At 40.4% G+C, this 21,086-nt stretch overlaps 1 protein-coding gene across 20 annotated transcripts in view; it reads right to left on the bottom strand.

Moving 5' to 3' along the window:
• clasp2 (cytoplasmic linker associated protein 2) overlaps positions 1 to 21,086 on the bottom strand; it is a 181,597-nt gene that overhangs the window by 153,789 nt on the left and 6,722 nt on the right. For all 20 annotated transcript variants that reach the window (XM_061931367.1, XM_061931376.1, XM_061931368.1 and 17 more), the window contains exons 2-3: positions 10,129 to 10,207; positions 5,711 to 5,814 (exon numbers count right to left, since the gene is read on the bottom strand). In XM_061931367.1, the coding sequence (XP_061787351.1) occupies positions 5,711 to 5,814; positions 10,129 to 10,207 (183 nt within the window). The remainder of the gene's footprint in view (positions 1 to 5,710; positions 5,815 to 10,128; positions 10,208 to 21,086) is intronic.

Raw genomic sequence — 21,086 nt, 5'->3', positions numbered from 1 at the left:
TCCAAATTCGGGAGATTGTGGGGGGCTTGGGGGTGTATATATTTTCAAGTATTTCTTATATATATACACCGTATTTTCCACACTATAAGGCGCACCTAAAAACCTCCAATATCCTCAAAAGCTGACAGTGCTCCTTTTAATCCGGTGTGCCTTATATATGGACCAATATTGAGCTCAACAGGTCTCGCAACTACAGTAACTACGCCGACTTCATTGTCCCCCTTCTACGGCTGCTTACCGTAGAAGAAAAAGCGCTTCTTCTTTTACGGGGGAAAATGAAGTCGGTAGCTGCTAACCGTAGTTGCGAGACCTAAACTTTATGTAAATACCCAAAAATGGCTCCTATTAAAGGGGAACATTATCACAATTTCAGAAGGGTTAAAACCATTAAAAATCAGTTCCCAGTGGCTTATTTTATATTTCGAAGTTTTTTTCAAAATTTTACCCATCAGAAAATATCCCTAAAAAAAGCTTCAAAGTGCCTGATTTTAACCATCGTTATATACACCCGTCCATTTTCCTGTGACGTCACATAGTGATGCCAACACAAACAAACATGGCGGAAAGAACAGCAAGCTATAGCGACATTAGCTCGGATTCAGACTCGGATTTCAGCTGCTTAAGCGATTCAAAAGATTACGCATGTATTGAAACGGATGGTTGTAGTGTGGAGGCAGGTAGCGAAAACGAAATTGAAAAAGAAACTGAAGCTATTGAGCCATATCGGTTTGAACCGTATGCAAGCGAAACCGATGAAAACGACACGACAGCCAGCGACACGGGAGAAAGCGAGGACGAATTCGGCGATCGCCTTCTAACCAACGATTGGTATGTGTTTGTTTGGCATTAAAGGAAACTAACAACTATGAACTAGGTTTACAGCATATGAAATACATTTGGCAACAACATGCACTTTGAGAGTGCAGACAGCCCAATTTTCATCAATTAATATATTCTGTAGACATACCCTCATCCGCTCATCAGCAGGCCAGGGAAGCTAGGGTCGATATTCTTCTCTTGATCATCTTCGTGGCATAATGGACGGTGTGAGCCAAGACATCCAGGGGGTTTAGCTCGCTCGTCTGCGGGAACAAACTGCCGCCATTGCTTGCCGTGCTACCGAGGTCCTTTGTCCCTGAATTGCTCACACACTCCGGCAGATTCAATGGGGGTCTGGCGGCAGATTTCTTTGACTTTATCGTTGGAAATGCATCTGCTTTGAGTGTCGCAGGATATCCACACATTCTTGCCATCTCTGTCGTAGCATAGCTTTCGTGAACAAACGTCCAATTTCTTGCCACTTTCGCATCTTTGGGCCACTGGTGCAACTTGAATCCGTCCCTGTTCGTGTTGTTACACCCTCCGACAACACACCGATGATGTCTCCAAGGTACGGAAAACAGTCGAAAAAACGGAAAATAACAGAGCTGATTTGACTCGGTGTTAGAGAAAATGGCGGATTGCTTCCCGATGTGACGTCACGTTGATGACCTGCGCCAAGTAAAGAAGACTAAACAGAGTTTCCGAGGTAACAAAGCGAGATGGCTACAGTTGGAGGACAAACTGGAACAGTGGCTTGTTGAACAGAGAGCAGCAAGTAGAAGTGTCAATACAATCACTATTTGTTTTGTTGACATTCCCTTTAGCGCAGCTCCATCTAATGGATGCATAACCTAACCCCAGCCTCTACTGTAGCATCTATTCTATGCGCCTTATAATGCGGTGCGCCTTATACAAACCCCGTTTCCATATGAGTTGGGAATTTGTGTTAGATGTAAATATAAACGGAATACAATGATTTGCAAATCATTTTCCACCCATATTCAGTTGAATATGCTACAAAGACAACATATTTGATGTTCAAACTGATAAACTTTTTTTTTTTAGCAAATAATCATTAACTTTTGAATTTGATGCCAGCAACACGTGACAAAGAAGTTGGGAAAGGTGGCAATAAATACTGATAAAGTTGAGGAATGCTCATCAAACACTTATTTGGAACATCCCACAGGTGTGCAGGCTAATTGGGAACAGGTGGGTGCCATGATTGGGTATAAAAACAGCTTCCCAAAAAATGCTCAGTCGTTCACAAGAAAGGATGGGGCGAGGTACACCCCTTTGTCCACAACTGCGTGAGAAAATAGTCAAAACAGTTTAAGAACAATGTTTCTCAAAGTGCAATTGCAAGAAATGTAGGGATTTCAACATCTACGGTCAATAATATCATCAAAAGGTTCAGAGAATCTGGAGAAATCACTCCACGTAAGCGGCATGGCCGGAAACCAACATTGAATGACCGTGACCTTCGATCCCTCAGACGGCACTGTATCAAAAACCGACATCAATCTCTAAAGGATATCACCACATGGGCTCAGGAACACTTCATAAAACCACTGTCACTAAATACAGTTGGTCGCTACATCTGTAAGTGCAAGTTAAAGCTCTACTATGCAAAGCGAAAGCCATTTATCAACAACATCCAGAAACGCCACCGGCTTCTCTGGGCCCGAGATCATCTAAGATGGACTCATGCAAAGTGGAAAAGTGTTCTGTGGTCTGACGAGTCCACATTTCAAATTGTTTTTGGAAATATTCGACATCGTGTCATCCGGACCAAAGGAGAAGCGAACCATCCAGACTGTTATCGACGCAAAGTTGAAAAGCCAGCATCTGTGATGGTATGGGGGTGCATTAGTGCCCAAGGCATGGGTAACTTACACATCTGTGAAGGCACCATTAATGCTGAAAGGTACATACAAGTTCTGGAACAACATATGCTGCCATCTAAGCGCCGTCTTTTTCATGGACGCCCCTGCTTATTTCAGCAAGACAATGCCAAGCCACATTCAGCACGTGTTACAACAGCGTGGCTTCGTAAAAAAAGAGTGCGGGTACTTTCCTGGCCCGCCTGCAGTCCAGACCTGTCTCCCATCGAAATTGTGTGGCGCATTATGAAGCGTAAAATACGACAGCGGAGACCCCGGACTGTTGAACGACTGAAGCTCTACATAAAACAAGAATGGGAAAGAATTCCACTTTCAAAGCTTCAACAATTAGTTTCCTCAGTTCCCAATTGTTTATTGAGTGTTGTTAAAAGAAAAGGTGATGTAACACAGTGGTGAACATGCCCTTTCCCAACTACATTGGCACGTGTTGCAGCCATGAAATTTTAAGTTAATTATTATTTGCAAAAAAAAAATAAAGTTTCTGAGTTTGAACATCAAATATCTTGTCTTTGTAGTGCATTCAATTGAATATGGGTTGAAAAGGATTTGCAAATCATTGTATTCCGTTTATATCTACATCTAACACAATTTCCCAACTCATATGGAAACGGGGTTTGTATATGAACAAAGTTTTAAAATAGGCCATTCATTGCGCCTTATATTGCGGAAAATACGGTATGTATGTATATATATATATATATATATATATATATATATATATATATATATATATATATATATATACATATATATATATATAAATAATCCGTTCATGAATGAGTATATCCGTTCGGCCACCGTGTTCAATGGAGAAGTCTGATGTACAACATTTGCAGGCAGCATACCCCTTCCCCTTCGAGCTGTCCTGGATGAACTGAAATTATTTTTTCAATCATTTTGGAACTTGCAAGCGTACTTATTCTTCTTACTCGTCGTCGCCATGTCTCTTCTACGTTCTTCTGCTTCGTCTCTGTTATGTTTTTGGACATTACTACTTGCCGTAGTTTTGAAGCAATGCATGATGGGAATCCGGATGTTGCGTGTCAGTGTATTAACGTGCCGGCTGGAATAAACACATGCTGAGAAATAGCTCCGTGCCTGCCTACTTTATGGGTTATAGATAAACCTATGGATAATGGAGACATATATAGTAGTCTCCTTTTCAGGTGAGAGAGGACGCTAAAGGCAGGGCCTTTAAGGCACGCCCCCAATATTGTTGACCGGGTGGAAATCGGCAGAAATTCGTGAGAATGGTTGCCCCCGGAGATTTTTGGGAGGGGCACTGAAATTCGGGAGTGACCCGGGAAAATCGGGAGGGTTGGCAAGTATGCCTTAACCACGCTTACCCTTTACAGCACTGCTGTAACTTCCTGCCACTAAACCTGCAGAAAATAGTTCTCAGGTTTCACATTTTGCACTATTTTCTTAGACTTTGTTAAGCATTTCTTACATATTCTTTAGTTTTGCACCTTCATTTTAAGAACTTATTGTTAAGTGTCTAATGCAGGGGTGCTCATTACGTCGATCGCGAGCTACCGGTCGATCTCGGAGGGTGTGTCAGTCGATCACCAGCCAGGCATTAAAAAAATAGTCCTAAAAATGAGCGATCATAAATCTTCACTATGACGTCACTTTCGTCACTTGATTGACATTCATGGCACCCGAGGGTCTTCTGAGATGACGCTGGCTGCTGCCAGCTCATTAAAATTACCGACTGGAAGGCGAGAAACACTTTATTTCAACAGACTCTGGCGCCGTACCTGTCGTCAAAACTCCAAAGACCGACTGCACAGTTGCACAGTTGCGCTACCAAAATAAGAGTCTCAGAAAGCTGGCGTGCACAAGCTAGCAAGCTACGGAGTTTGCCGACAATGTATTTCTTGTAAAGTGTATACAAAGGAGTACGGAAGCTGGACAAATTAGATGCCAAAAACCAACCACTTTCATGTGGTATTGGACAGAAAGGAGGACTTTTTTTCTCCTCCATTCGAAAATGCGGACCTTATCAGCACCACTGTCTGATTCCAATCAATGCAAGTCATCAGAAACAGGTAATACACCAACTTATATTCTTGTCTTCATGAAAGAAAGGAATCTATGTGTTAAACATGCTTGTATTATCTTTAAACACCTTTAACTTATTAACAATATTAACTATATGTGTTAAACATTCTTGTATTATCATTAAACACCTTTAATTTTTTAACAATAGTAACTGTGTTAAACATGCTTGTATTATCCTTAAACACCTTTAACTTGTTAACAGTATTAACTATATGTGTTAAACATGCTTGCATTATCTTTAAACACCTTTAACTTGTTAACAATATTAACTATATGTATTAAACATACTTGTATTATCATTAAACACCTTTAATTTTTTAACAATATTAACTATATCTGTTAAACATGCTTGCATTATCTTTAAACACCTTTAACTTGTTAACAATATTAACTATATGTATTAAACATACTTGTATTATCATTAAACACCTTTAATTTTTTAACAATATTAACTATATGTATTAAACATGCTTGTATTAACATTAAACACCTTTAACTTGTTAACAAAAACATATATTTCATAAATAAGTAAATATAAATTATATATACCGGTATGAATGAGGTAGATCCCCACGACTTGATCAATTGAAAAGTAGCTCGCCTGCAGAAAAAGTGTGAGCACCCCTGGTCTAATGTGATTTTACTATTTTGTTTACATTTTTTTCCACGCTTGTGTTGACATTTCCCTTCTGCCTTGATAGCTGATGGGTGTAATCAGAGGAAGGTTACATTTGACATAAAAATGCTCCTTATTTTCCATAGGTCAGAAAAAATATCAATAATCATCGATGGACCGATATAAAACCCTTATATTGTGATAGTTTTCAGCTGTATTGGTTCTGTTTGGCTAACTACTCCAATTGGGTTGAAATCTATGACATTCAGGCTTGATGAGTGAGTTGTGCGTCTGGGAGCGTCACCATGGGCGAGGCCGTCTGCTCCATGCAGCGGAGGATGAGCGCTTGGCTGTTCTCCCGGACCTGGTCCTTTCCGTCTCCCAGTCGGTCCACTAGCGCTGGCAGGACTACACACAAAAGCAAGGGAACAAGGGAGAACAAGGCGATGACAGACGGAACGTGTGATAAATACAAAAACAGAGAAAAATGGCAGCGCTTGACTGACTGGCAACACAACAAGAACAATGAAGGCTGCCCTCATGTGGACAGCGTGCAAACGACACCGATGAGTCAGTGGGCGTAGGTCAATTGTGGTCGAATATTTAAAAAATGTAATCCTAAAAAAATCCCTTTTGAACAGCATATATTAACATGTATCCTTAGAAGGTGTTCAGCGTTAATCAGGGACAAGTTTGAACAATTCCAGTGTTCCAGAGTCCGGAACTTTAAAACTCACTTCAGCATAATAACAAACATGACCAGGGAGGCAATGGAGTGATGTCATCTCGCCTTTTCCTGCCCATGTGCACCACTCTACCAAAACAGCAGGTTGTCACGGCAACAAAGTCACATTAAAAAAAACAAAAAGATTGTAGGAACTTAGTGCGAGATAACAGCAACAACACCCACTTTTCACAGCGAGATCAATACAACGCACTTAGTTTCACTCAATGATGCAATCTTCTCCCTGCATGTATCGCACAGTATTTGGTTGCCGTTTCCAGGAGACACACAAATCAAACGCAAGAGGGGAAAAAAAATATGAAAATAAAGATGAGTCAGACAAACACAGCTGACAATGTGTGTGTGCCTGTCTGGATGAGGGGGACTGTTTGTGACAAGGACCAGTGCGGCTGACACAGACAGATGTGACACCTTGACTGCACACAGCAAGGCTGGCATTGGCACTAACATGTATGGGGAAGTCCGAGGAGATGGAGTGGAAGTGAGAACAAAAGAGGAAAAAGGCTAAATATGTTTCATTTATGTGGTATTTTAAAAGTCACACATCAGTTCCGTTGTGATTGTGTGAGCTCACTTCACGACTTGTGAAGCGCTGCACACTTGTGTGCGAAAGTGTGTCAAAACTAGGTGTGCATGTATGCTAACATGTCTTATATGTCGTATTTTTCGGAGTATAAGTCGCACCGGCCGAAAATGCATAATAAAGAAGGGAAAAAACATATATACAGGTAAAAGCCAGTAAATTAGAATATTTTGAAAAACTTGATTTATTTCAGTAATTGCATTCAAAAGGTGTAACTTGTACATTATATTTATTCATTGCACACAGACTGATGCATTCAAATGTTTATTTCATTTAATTTTGATGATTTGAAGTGGCAACAAATGAAAATCCAAAATTCCGTGTGTCACAAAATTAGAATATTACTTAAGGCTAATACAAAAAAGGGATTTTTAGAAATGTTGGCCAACTGAAAAGTATGAAAATTAAAAATATGAGCATGTACAATACTCAATACTTGGTTGGAGCTCCTTTTGCCTCAATTACTGCGTTAATGCGGCGTGGCATGGAGTCGATGAGTTTCTGGCACTGCTCAGGTGTTATGAGAGCCCAGGTTGCTCTGATAGTGGCCTTCAACTCTTCTGCGTTTTTGGGTCTGGCATTCTGCATCTTCCTTTTCACAATACCCCACAGATTTTCTATGGGGCTAAGGTCAGGGGAGTTGGCGGGCCAATTTAGAACAGAAATACCATGGTCCGTAAACCAGGCACGGGTAGATTTTGCGCTGTGTGCAGGCGCCAAGTCCTGTTGGAACTTGAAATCTCCATCTCCATAGAGCAGGTCAGCAGCAGGAAGCATGAAGTGCTCTAAAACTTGCTGGTAGACGGCTGCGTTGACCCTGGATCTCAGGAAACAGAGTGGACCGACACCAGCAGATGACATGGCACCCCAAACCATCACCCAACCATGCAAATTTTGCATTTCCTTTGGAAATCGAGGTCCCAGAGTCTGGAGGAAGACAGGAGAGGCACAGGATCCACGTTGCCTGAAGTCTAGTGTAAAGTTTCCACCATCAGAAACTCATCGACTGCATGCCACGCCGCATTAACGCAGTAATTGAGGCAAAAGGAGCTCCAACCAAGTATTGAGTATTGTACATGCTCATATTTTTCATTTTCATACTTTTCAGTTGGCCAACATTTCTAAAAATCCCTTTTTTGTATTAGCCTTACACAATATTCTAATTTTGTGACACACGGAATTTGGGATTTTCATTTGTTGCCACTTCAAATCATCAAAATTAAATGAAATAAACATTTGAATGCATCAGTCTGTGTGCAATGAATAAATATAATGTACAAGTTACACCTTTTGAATGCAATTACTGAAATAAATCAAGTTTTTCAAAATATTCTAATTTACTGGCTTTTACCTGTAAGTCGCACTGGAGTATAAGTCGCATTTTTGGGGGAAATGTATTTGATGAAAGCCAACACCAAGAATAGACATTTGAAAGGCAATTTAAAATAAATAAAGAATAGTGAACAACAGGCTGAATAAGTGTACGTTATATGAGGCATAAATAACCAACTGGTATGTTAACGTAACATATTATGGTAAGAGTCATTCAAATAACTATAACATATAGAACATGCTATACGTTTACCAAAACAATCTGTCACTCCTAATCGCTAAATCCCATGAAATCTTATACGTCTAGTCTCTTACGTGAATGAGATAAATAATATTATTAGATATTTTACGCTAATGTGTTAATAATTTCACACATAAGTCGCTCCTGAGTATAAGTCGCACCTCCGGCCACACTATGGAAAAAACTGCGACTTATAGTCCGAAAAATACGGTATGTACCCTATTTTCCGCACTATAAGGCGCACCTAAAAACCTCCAATTTTCTCAAAAGCTGACAGTACGCCTTATAATCCGGTGCACCTTATATATGGACCAATATTGAGCAACTACGGGATGCATAACGTAACCCCAGCCTCTACTGTAGCGTCTATTCTACGCGCCTTATAATGCGGTGCGCCTTATATATGAACAAAGTTTTAAAATAGGCCTTTCATTGAAGGTGCGCCTTATAATCCGGTGCGCCTTATAGTGCGGAAAATACGGTATTGCATGTATGCTAACATGTCTTATGTATGTATTACATGTATGCTAACATGTCTTATATATGTATTACATGTATGCTAACATGTCTTATATGTATTACATGTGTGCTAACATGTCTTATAAATGTATTACATATATGCTAACATGTCTTATGTATGTATTACATGTATGCTAACAAGTCATATATGTATTACATGTATGCTAAAAAGTCTTATGTATTACATGTATGCTAACAAGTCATATATGTATTACATGTATGCTAACAAGTCATATATGTATTACATGTATGCTAACAAGTCATATATGTATTACATGTGTGCTAACAAGTCATATATGTATTACATGTGTGCTAACATGTCTTATGTATGTATTACATGTATGCTAACAAGTCATATATGTATTACATGTATGCTAAAAAGTCTTATGTATTACATGTATGCTAACAAGTCATATATGTATTACATGTATGCTAACATGTCTTATATGTATTACATGTATGCTAGCTAGCATGTCTAATATATGTATTACACGTATGCTAACATGTCTTATGTATATATTACATGTATGCGAACAAGTCATATGTGTATTACAAGCTTGCTAACAAGTCTTATGTATTACATGTATGCTAAAAAGTCTTATGTATTACATGTATGCTAACAAGTCATATATGTATTACATGTATGCTAACAAGTCATATATGTATTACATGTATGCTAACATGTCTTATATGTATTACATGTATGCTAGCTAGCATGTCTAATATATGTATTACACGTATGCTAACATGTCTTATGTATATATTACATGTATGCGAACAAGTCATATGTGTATTACAATCTTGCTAACAAGTCTTATGTATTACATGTATGCTAAAAAGTCTTATGTATGTATTACATGTGTGTTAACAAGTCATATATGTATTACATGTATGCTAACAAGCCATATGTATTACATGTGTGCTAACATGTCTTATATGTATTCATGTATGCTAGCTAGAATGTCTAATATATGTATTACACGTATGCTAACATGTCTTATGTATATATTACATGTATGCGAACAAGTCATATGTGTATTACATGCTTGCTAACAAGTCTTATTTATTACATGTATGCTAAAAAGTCTTATGTATGTATTACATGTGTGTTAACAAGTCATATATGTATTACATGTATGCTAGCTAGCATGTCTTATATGTTTTACACATATGCTAACATGTTTTATATATGTATTACACGTATGCTAAAATGTTTTATGTATATATTACATGTAAGTGATACTCTCTACGACATAACTAGTACTTTGTTGCACCACCTCTTAAAAGAGTTAAAGCTCTCACCTGTGCCCAGGTGGCCTCTGAAGCGCTCTCCCAGGCGGTCCACAAATGCAGCACAGGTGTCGATTCCCAACAGCGCCACCTAAAAACGCAGACAGAAACAGCCGTTTATATTAGTTCTCCATCGACAACGCCCTCATTGACGTGTACTTAATGAGCCAGAGTTCAGTGGTTTGACAATATGGCCGACATATGAGAACTGCTCTGTCTGGTGGAGTGGAGTTTTTCCACGGCTCGTTTCTGATCAGGATCCCATCCCCACACAGCGCTGCTGTGCCGCTGGAATGCTTGTCTTGGCAGAAGAGCAGCACGACCCGCAGCGATCCAAGAAGGAAATCTATTAAAACATTACCCGGCCCCTTTGCTGCGTGCACCGTCCCACTGCAATCCTTGCCTATTTTAGGCACAAGCACGGCAGAGGCAGGTAAGCAGGGAAGGAAAGTCACTAAAAACCCAACATGATGCACAGGTAGAGGATGGAATGTGGGGATTCTGTCCACATTCAAGTCTACACTGAAAGTCCTTTCAAAATAAGATATCATCTGGCTGAAGGAGGAATGCTGGAGCAAACAGTGTAAATATTCAGGTCTGAATCAATGGTTCTTTGTGAGGGGACGTATGGCGGCTTAGGCTGCTAATTGGCATACCGTGTTCAGGATTTACTCAGGAGGCTTACGAGGGTCCACAAAGAATCTCCTGAGAGTTGGCATGACATTATTTTTTCTTTTTGATGCAACAACCCAATAACACTCAGGTTGTTCCCTTTATGTAATGCATAAAAGCCCACAAACTAATAAATGAAAGCAATCTACTGTCAATTCCGGACTACAAGCCGCTACTTTTTTCCTACGCTTTGTATGACATTAAAGGGGAACATTATCACAATTTCAGAAGGGTTAAAACCATTAAAAATCAGTTCCCAGTGGCTTATTTTATTTTTCAAAAATTTTTTCAAAATTTTACCCATCACGCAATATCCCTAAAAAAAGCTTCAAAGTGCCTGATTTTAACCATCGTTATATACACCCGTCCATTTTCCTGTGACGTCACATAGTGATGCCAACACAAACAAACACGGCGGATAGAACAGCAAGCTATAGCGACATTAGCTCGGATTCACTTGGATTTCAGCGGCTTAAGCGATTCAACAGATTACGCATGTATTGAAACGGATGGTTGTAGTGTGGAGGCAGGTAGCGAAAACGAAATTGAAGAAGAACTGAAGCTATTGAGCCATATCGGTTTGAACCGTATGCAAGCGAAACCGACGAAAACGACACGAGAGAAGCGAGGACGAATTCGGCGATCGCCTTCTAACCAACGATTGGTATGTGTTTGTTTGGCATTAAAGGAAACTAACAACTATGAACTAGGTTTACAGCATATGAAATACATTTGGCAACAACATGCACTTTGAGAGTGCAGACAGCCCAATTTTCATCAATTAATATATTCTGTAGACATACCCTCATCCGCGCTCTTTTCCTGAAAGCTGATCTGTCCAGTTTTGGAGTTGATGTCAGCAGGCCAGGGAAGCTAGGGTCGATATTCTTCTCTTCATCATCTTCGGGACGGTGTGAGCCAAGACATCCAGGGGGTTTAGCTCGCTCGTCTGCGGGAACAAACTGCCGCCATTGCTTGCCGTGCTACCGAGTTCCTTTGTCCCTGAATAGCTCACACACTCCAGCAGATTCAATGGGGGTCTGGCGGCAGATTTCTTTGACTTTATCGTTGGAAATGCATCTGCTTTGAGTGTCGCAGGATATCCACACATTCTTGCCATCTCTGTCGTAGCATAGCTTTCGTCGGTAAAGTGTGCGGAACAAACGTCCAATTTCTTGCCACTTTCGCATCTTTGGGCCACTGGTGCAACTTGAATCCGTCCCTGTTCGTGTTGTTACACCCTCCGACAACACACCGACGAGGCATGATGTCTCCGAGGTACGGAAACAGTCGAAAAAACGGAAAATAACAGAGCTGATTTGACTCGGTGTTTGAGAAAATAGCGGATTGCTTCCCGATGTGACGTCACGTTGTGACGTCATCGCTCCGAGAGCGAATACTAGAAAGGCGTTTAATTCACCAAAATTCACCCATTTAGAGTTCGGAAATCGGTTAAAAAAATATATGGTCTTTTTTCTGCAACATCAAGGTATATATTGACGCTTACATAGGTCTGGTGATAATGTTCCCCTTTAAATTATGGGGTTCCCCAGGGATCCATCTTGGGGCCTCTCCTTTTCATCCTATACATAAATTATTTCGTAAAACTCCTTCGAAACTTTTCATAAAATAATTTTTGCTGACGATACAAATTTGTTTACCTCAAACAGGAGCCTACTCGATCTACAAAAAACTGTCAATTCAGAGCTTGTGAAAGTGGATTCCTGGTTCAAATGCAATAAGCTCTCACTTAATGTTAATAAAACACATTTTATTTTATTTTGTTCTAATAAAAAACGGACAAATACTGAGCACTGCCATTGTCATGACTTGGTCCTGGGTGTTTGCTTTTCCGGAATGCAACGGAAAGTTGGCTCGGGCGAGACGGGAATGTAAATACATGATTTATTTAAACACTATAACTACAAAAAAAAAGTACAAACGAAAAGCGCGCACAGTGGCGGAGAAACGACTTGGCTATGAAAACAAATACTTGCACAAAGGCAGAAACTATGAACAACAAAAAACAGTAACTGTGGCTTAATAAACAAAAACTTACTTGGCATGGAACCGGCATGAAAAAAGAGCAGCAAGGGTCTTAAGGGTGTGTGGAGAGTGTGCAGAAGCATAAATGCGGGATGTCACCAGAAAGACAAACTGAAAACAATGAACTTAAATACAGACATGATTAACGAAAACAGGTGCGTGACTCAAAACGTGAAACAGGTGCGTGACGTGACAGGTGAAAACTAATGGTTGCTATGGTGACAAAACAAAAGTGCACAAAAAGTCCAAAAACAAAACCGAACATGACCAAAACAAAAACATGATCACCCAGACATGACAGCCATGTCAACATCAATGGGCAGGAAATACAGAGAGTGAACTCCACAAAATTCCTGGGGGTCATCTTTGACGAATACATACATTTCAAATGTCACATTAGTAAGGGTGTAACGGTACACAAAAATCTCGGTTCGGTACATACCTCGGTTTAGAGGTCACGGTTCGGTTCATTTTCGGTACAGTAAGAAAACAACAAAATATATGTTTTTTGGTTATTTATTTACCAAATTTGTAAACAATGGCTTTATCCTTTTAACGTTGGGAATACTATAATAATTCTGCCCAAAAATAGAAATAGCTCTGTGTAGGGGTGTAACGGTACACAAAAATTTCAGTTCGGTACTTACCTCGGTTTAGAGGTCACGGTTCGGTTCATTTTCGGTACAGTAAGAAAACAACAAAATATAAATTTTTTGGTTAGTTATTTACCAAATTTGTAAACAATGGCATAACATACATATACACACAGGGTCCATTGCCAGGGTTAATGTGGTCAACATATATCAAATAAAAACTAAATATGATAAGGCTCAGAATGGTTTCTTAACAAAACCTTTCTACTTTTAAAGTGCTTTTTTTGATTGATTGATTGATTGATTGATTGAGACTTTTAATAGTAGATTGCACAGTACAGTACATATTCCGTACAATTGACCACTAAATGGTAACACCCCAATACGTTTTTCAACTTGTTTAAGTCGGGGTCCACGTTAATCAACATTAAACTGCCTCAAGTTGTTGCTCAGATTAAATAAAATGACAAAACTTTTCTTCTACATATAAAAAGTGCAACATTAAACAGTTTCAAGTCAACTCAGCCTCAGATTAACTTTTCCAGCCTGGCTAACTTGGCAGTAAGAGGATAAATGGGTTTATTGTTCTTCCTCCATAGAAGTGGGTCAAAATCAAATTTTTAATGCAATATGGACTTAAATCTGCTGCTATAAAAACATTTGTTATTGCTTTAGCCCTGTGTTGCACCTTTCCTGCTTCCGGCTCCCAGACCGTAGTCGAGGAGCGCAGGGGAGACACTTCTCCAGGGCCGATGTATTCTCAGGGGCAACACATTTCACTCTACCCGGTAGTGGGTCTCCACAGCTCCGGACTCCAGTGTAAATGAGGAGTCCGGCGATTAGTTGCAAATCGTGGCTTTATTGAGGTCTTGCACACAGCCAATCCAACAAAACACTAGCCACTCCCCGCACTCACGCTACTGCTCCCTCACCTCTCTCGCCCACACACTCACATACGTCACTCACCTCACATGCTGTCACATATTAAAGGGTCCCACACACACATACGCTACTCTCATAACACCTGCCTGAATCGCCGAGGAGAGGCTGCTTGAATGCGGTGGTGACGCTTCAAATGGGTTAGCATGTTTGACGTGTTGTCAGAAGCAGCTGCTGAACAATGTCGGCAAACCGCCGTCCTCCATTGTTGTATCGCGCAGCCAAAGTGTTCCGAAACGGGAGATCTTAACGAGACAGGAGGGTCTTCCAGCTCTGGTTTTTGCATGTTGTCCTAGCCCAGTCGTTGTTAGCATGCCGTGTGTTGTGCCTCGGTGTGCATTGTTTACACAATGTGCGCTACGCTACTTAATATGTCCGTGTGGAAACTCGTTCGGTACACCTCCGAACCGAACACTAAACCGTCCCATGTGTGATGTCTGTAGGAGTGTTTTCATGCATATTTGTTTCCGCTATCGTAATGTAGTAAAACGAGCACGGTTACCATTAGCTAAGACACCTTTACGAGTGTTTGTGTTAGTATTATTACCATTCTTATTGTATTGTTTCAGTTTCCCAAATTTCTCAGGAAATTCACCAAAACGTCACAGTGGAGTTATTGAGTCTGTTTAGCTGATTGGAGAGCTAGCTTCCGCAGCTAGTGGGTCCACGACAATGACTTCTGTTTGTCTGATCAGTCGTTTTACTGCCGTGTTACAGACACCGTTTGGAAACAATTAAGTTATGTAAATAAAAATGTACAGAATTTTTCAATGCAAGTAACTCATTCGACAACATATATATCTGCAACTTATAGTCTGGTGCAGCTGATATATGGAAATTCCCAAATACTTGGTGAGTACGGCTTATATACCGGTGCATTCTATAGTCCGGAAAATACGGGAATGTATCGTAGCGTCCAGAAGAAGTCACACGAAGTCAGACGCTCTTTTTAACTTTTATTACAAAAAAAACGGCCCAATTAAAGGGGACATTATCACCAGCCTCTATGTAAGCGTCAATATATACCTTGATGTTGCAGAAAAAAGACCATATGTTTTTTTAACCGATTTCCGAACTCTAAATGGGTGAATTTTGGCGAATTAAACGCCTTTCTAATATTCGCTCTCGGAGCGATGTCACATCGGGAAGCAATCCGCCATTTTCTCAAACACCGAGTCAAATCAGCTCTATTATTTTCCGTTTTTTCGACTGTTTTCCGTACTTTGGAGACATCATGCCTCGTCGGTGTGTTGTCGGAGGGTGTAACAACACGAACAGGGACGGATTCAAGTTGCACCAGTGGCCCAAAGATGCGAAAGTGGCAAGAAATTGGACGTTTATTCCGCACACTTTACCGACAAAAGCTATGCTACGACAGAGATGGCAAGAATGTGTGGATATCCTGCGACACTCAAAGCAGATGCATTTCCAACGATAAAGTCAAAGAAGTCTGCCGCCAGACCCCCATTGAATCTGCCGGAGTGTGTGAGCAATTCAGGGACAAAAGACCTCAGTAGCACGGCAAGCAATGGCGGCAGTTTGTTCCCGCAGACGAGCGAGCTAAACCCCCTGGATGTCTTGGCTCACACCGTCCCTTATGCCACTGAAGATGATCAAGAGAAGAATATCGACCATAGCTTCCCTGGCCTGCTGACATCAACTCCAAAACTGGACAGATCAGCTTTCAGGAAAAGAGCGCGGATGAGGGTATGTCTACAGAATATATTAATTGATGAAAATTGGGCTGTCTGCACTCTCAAAGTGCATGTTGTTGCCAAATGTATTTCATATGCTGTAAACCTAGTTCATAGTTGTTAGTTTCCTTTAATGCCAAACAAACACATACCAATCGTTGGTTAGAAGGCGATCGCCGAATTCGTCCTCGCTTTCTCCCGTGTCGCTGGCCGTCGTGTCGTTTGTCGGTTTCGCTTGCATACGGTTCAAACCGATATGGCTCAATAGCTTCAGTTTCTTCTTCAATTTCGTTTTCGCTACCTGCCTCCACACTACAACCATCCGTTTCAATACATGCGTAATCTGTTGAATCGCTTAAGCCGCTGAAATCCGAGTCTGAATCCGAGCTAATGTCGCTATAGCTTGCTGTTCTTTCCGCCGTGTTTGTTTGTATTCACTATGTGACGTCACAGGAAAATGGACGGATGTTTATAACGATGGTTAAAATCAGGCACTTTGAAGCTTTTTTTAGGGATATTGCGTGATGGGTAAAATTTTGAAAAAACTTCGAAAAATATAATAAGCCACTGGGAACTGATTTTTAATGGTTTTAACCATTCTGAAATTGTGATAATGTTCCCCTTTAACACACGTATTCTCTCCCGTACACACACGTTCGTCTCCGTGCTTCACTCCCAGACACACAACAATGTGTACATGAGCACTGTAGCTGCCTGCTAAGTGATAAAATAAATAAACGTGATTTAATTTGTGTGCATTCCAAAACCACAGAATGTCAGACACTTTGTCCCCAGTCGCCATAAACCTGCAGCTAAAAGATGTCTGTAGTCTATCTACTCATTCAAATCTATCCATAACTTTTTGAGTTATGTAGCAAACAGACAGACAAACAAACCTTGGAGAAAAAACTAACTCTTAGGTCTGCGTACTGCAAGGCAAAGCCATGTTTGGGGCGTTTCCAAGACGAAACACAAAGCCAATCAGAAGTACTGATGTTTTAACCCACAATGTTTTACAATGACATTGAATTAACTGCTGGTTTAAAGGGATTAGTTGTCCATGTTTTAAGTGGGAAATGCGCCAGGCGACAGCGTGGTAGAAAAAAAAAGTTTGATGTTGACACTGCACTGCGAGGAAAACAAGTAATATGAGAAGCTAATTAATATATTTGACACGGGGCAAAGCCAAGCATCAAATTGTGAAATATTAACATTAGTAAACGTCAAATCGTCAAGTAACTTTTCTGAGAATCAGCATTTTCCAAAGTGATACTTCTCTCTCTCTCATATTTATTACTTGTTTGTAGTAATAAATATGATTAGAACATTATGTTTGTGTTCAATTATAGTCAGTGTTTATTCTAAACATTCCTGCCGCTTCATTTAACACACTATGGCGGGGATTTTTTCCATTTTTAAGTCTTTTTTTTTGTAACTATACCACAATAATATTGTACCATGGCCTTAATACCATCCATTCATCCATGTTCTTCCACTTATCCGAGGTCGGGTCACGGCCACTTCGTCCAGCTCCTCCCGGATCCCGGGAGGTGTTCCCAGTCCAGCCAGGATTAATAGTCTTCCCAACGTGTCCTGGGTCTTCCCCGTGGCCTCCTACCGGTCGAACGTGCCCTAAACACCTCCCAAGGAAGGCGTTTGGGTGACATCCTGACCAGATGCCCGAACCACCTCATCTGGCTCCTCTCCATGTGGAGGAGCAGCGGCTTTACTTTGAGTAGTTGGAACACATTTGTTTTTTTCTCTGGAAAATTTACCAAATTTAAAACAGGTCAAGCGTCAACATCCTGTCCGATCAATCTGAGAGGTTGCGTCTCCCAGCAGACCCCCAGCTGACGCAGTAAGTGTGGACAAGGTGACCTCACAGCAGCGTCCTTCTAAAATCAATGGCGGAAGAGTGCAAACATCTGGTAACATCACGCAATCTTCATCACCCTCAAACAAAAAATAGTTTTTATAAAGTCTGTCATTGTAGTCTCTGTGTGTGTGTGTGTGTACCCTCCAACACATCCTTCACACTCCAAATCATTACATCGTCTTCCTGCTCCCATCCAACTCCCTTTTACTAATGCACTGACTCAGCATGAAGGCCTCGCAACATACACACACACACACACATCTCCTGTTACTGTAAGTATGTTTCCAGCCATCAAAAGCCCTCCAACATACGACTGTAGAAAAAACACAAGTTACCCTCCGCCCGAGTTATCATTTCCTCAAAAGGCCTAAAACGTCTCTTTCCGAGTACCACCATCACAACAAAGATGCACAGAAAAAACAACAACACAATCTCTACATTGGAGAGAAGTCGCGTGGAACCATCCCACAGTTCACTTCTGGCCTTGTATTGAAATAAGAGAAGTAATTATGCAGAACACTGCGGAGGAGCACGACCACTCAGTGTTTCCCAAAGACTGTCAGTCAATTTGTGGCAACCAGGGGTGTGGTGGGCTGGGTGTCAAAATGATGTCATCGTATGATTTGTAGTTTTTTAAAGGCTAAAAAATACATCTAAGAGACAAATCTGTGTTGTATCAACATATATTTGTCTTGTTACATTACATTGTTTTGCAGTATTTTTCAACGGTTGCCGCTTATTTCATGACTACTATGATTTATTTACATATTTTTATTCTGTCCTCCCTGATCGTTGGATTTCAGTTGGATAATTATGTAAACAGTCTTAAAAAATAGAGATTAAACAAAACATCCAACTTAAGGTTGTTTATTGTAGTCTTCACAAAACTACTGTACAACTAAGCACGTAAAGGAAAGTACACATAAGTACACATACATATAGAAATCAAGTTGAATCAACTATACAGTTTGGCAAAAAATGTAATCAACCATACAAGTTTAAGGTTGTTTTTTATGCCGCTAGCTTAATGTTAACATACAGGCTAGGGATGTCCCGATCCAGGTTTTTGCACTTCCGATCCGATACCGATATTGTTTTTGCATTTCCGATCCGATACCGATACAGACCGATACTGGCCTATCCGAGCATGTATTAAAGTTTAAAGTTATTTAGCCTACTTAGTTGTCAGAATCATGTTGAAAAGGGTTTTAGTACTCTTGATAACAACTAGCCAGCTGAATTAGGGGAGTTTGAATAATACACAATGGTTGGTAACAAGAAACTGACCTGTTTATTCAAGGATAAACACAAAATAGACAAAATTATACATGACAAACAGAAATGGCACCATTGAACTAGGGCTGGGCGACATGGCCTTTTTTTAATATTGCGATATTTTAAGGCCATATTGCGATACACAATATATATCTCGATATTTTGCCTGAGCCTTGAATGAACACTTAATACATATAATCACAGCAGTATGATGATTCTATGTGTTTTGATTGATTGATTGATTGAGACTTTTATTAGTAGGTTGCACAGTGAAGTACCGGTACATATTCCGTACAATTGACCACTAAATGGTAACACCCCAATAAGTTTATCAACTTGTTTAAGTCGGGGTCCACTTAAATTGATTCATGATACAGATATATACTATCAGATATATACTATCATCATAATACAGTCATCACACAAGATAATCACATTGAATTATTTACATTATTTATAATCCAGGGTGTGGAGGGGGGCGCCGGATGTAAGTGTCAAAAAGACAGGCAAAAGAGTTTGATATGAGAATAAATCTAAAGTTAAAATATAGGGTAGAAATGCACCCATTTGCAGGAAATGTAGTCTTGATTTTCAAAATGTTCTTTCAAGGCTTGCATGTCTACATTAAAACATTCTTCTTCATACTGCATTAATATATGCTACTTTTAAACTTTCATGCAGAGAAGGAAATCACAACTAAAAAAAACACTAATTTTTTCATACGGTGTTGATGTGGAAATGTTTTGCCTCTGCATTTTGATGGTGTGGGCGTGTGGCACCGAATGGAGATAAGCGTCTCGACAGACGTCACAATATTTGATCAATGATGACGAAAACTGTTGTCTCTGTCGTGTCCGTGTGTCGAAAATTGTTATGCGCTTATTTTTTTATTTGATTTTGTGCGTGGCATATAATTGCTATGCGCAGAGGACGCTTAAACAGTGCAAAATTGCACAAGCGCGCACCTTAGAGAGAACGTTGGTCACACGGCTGCGCTAGCATCACAGCTAACGTTAGCCATGCTGCTACCTCTCTGCTCTGGGAGGACGTATACGTATGTGACGTATGACATGACAGTATGTGACGTATGACGTGACAGTATGTGACGTGTGTAAGAAGGTGCGCTTGCTGTCTGTGAGAAGCACAGACACAGGACAGAGTGAGAAGAGCCTGTCGTGTAATGCCAGCAGCTAAAAGCAACTGCGTGAGAATTGTGGATGTGTTGAAGGTGTGCTGGAAAATGCGGAACGGAAATTACGGAGCAGCAGAAAAGTGGCATGTATTATTTAAATCGGTGCGTACGAAAACACGGACCGGAGTTTTTTAAAAACTGGATCTGGATCGGCATTTTCCCATGCCTTGCCGATACGCAATTTTTGGCAAATATCAGCAGCCGATCCGATCCAAATATCGGATCGGGACATCCCTAGATTAAACAAAACATCCAACTTAAGGTTGTTTATTGTAGTCTTCACAAAACTACTGTACAACTAAGCACATAAAGGAAAGTACACATAAGTACACATACATATAGAAATCAAGTTGAATCAACTATACAGTTTGGCAAAAAATGTAATCAACCATACAAGTTAAAGGTTGTTTTTTATGCCGCTAGCTTAATGTTAACATACAGGCAGGCTAAAGAAAACAAGCTTATGCTGCTACCTACTCAGTGGCCTAGTGGTTAGAGTGTCCGCCCTGAGATCGGTAGGTTGTGAGTTCAAACCCCGGCCGAGTCATACCAAAGACTATAAAAATGGGACCCATTACCTCCCTGCTTGGCACTCAGCATCAAGGGTTGGAATTGGGGGTTAAATCACCAAAATGATTCCCGGGCGCGGCCACCGCTGCTGCCCACTGCTCCCCTCACCTCCC

This window comes from Nerophis lumbriciformis, linkage group LG37 (genome assembly GCF_033978685.3).
Source record: "Nerophis lumbriciformis linkage group LG37, RoL_Nlum_v2.1, whole genome shotgun sequence".
Lineage (NCBI taxonomy): Eukaryota > Metazoa > Chordata > Actinopteri > Syngnathiformes > Syngnathidae > Nerophis > Nerophis lumbriciformis.
Note: the sequence above shows the minus strand (reverse complement) of the source record. Positions and strands in the feature narration are given on the sequence as shown.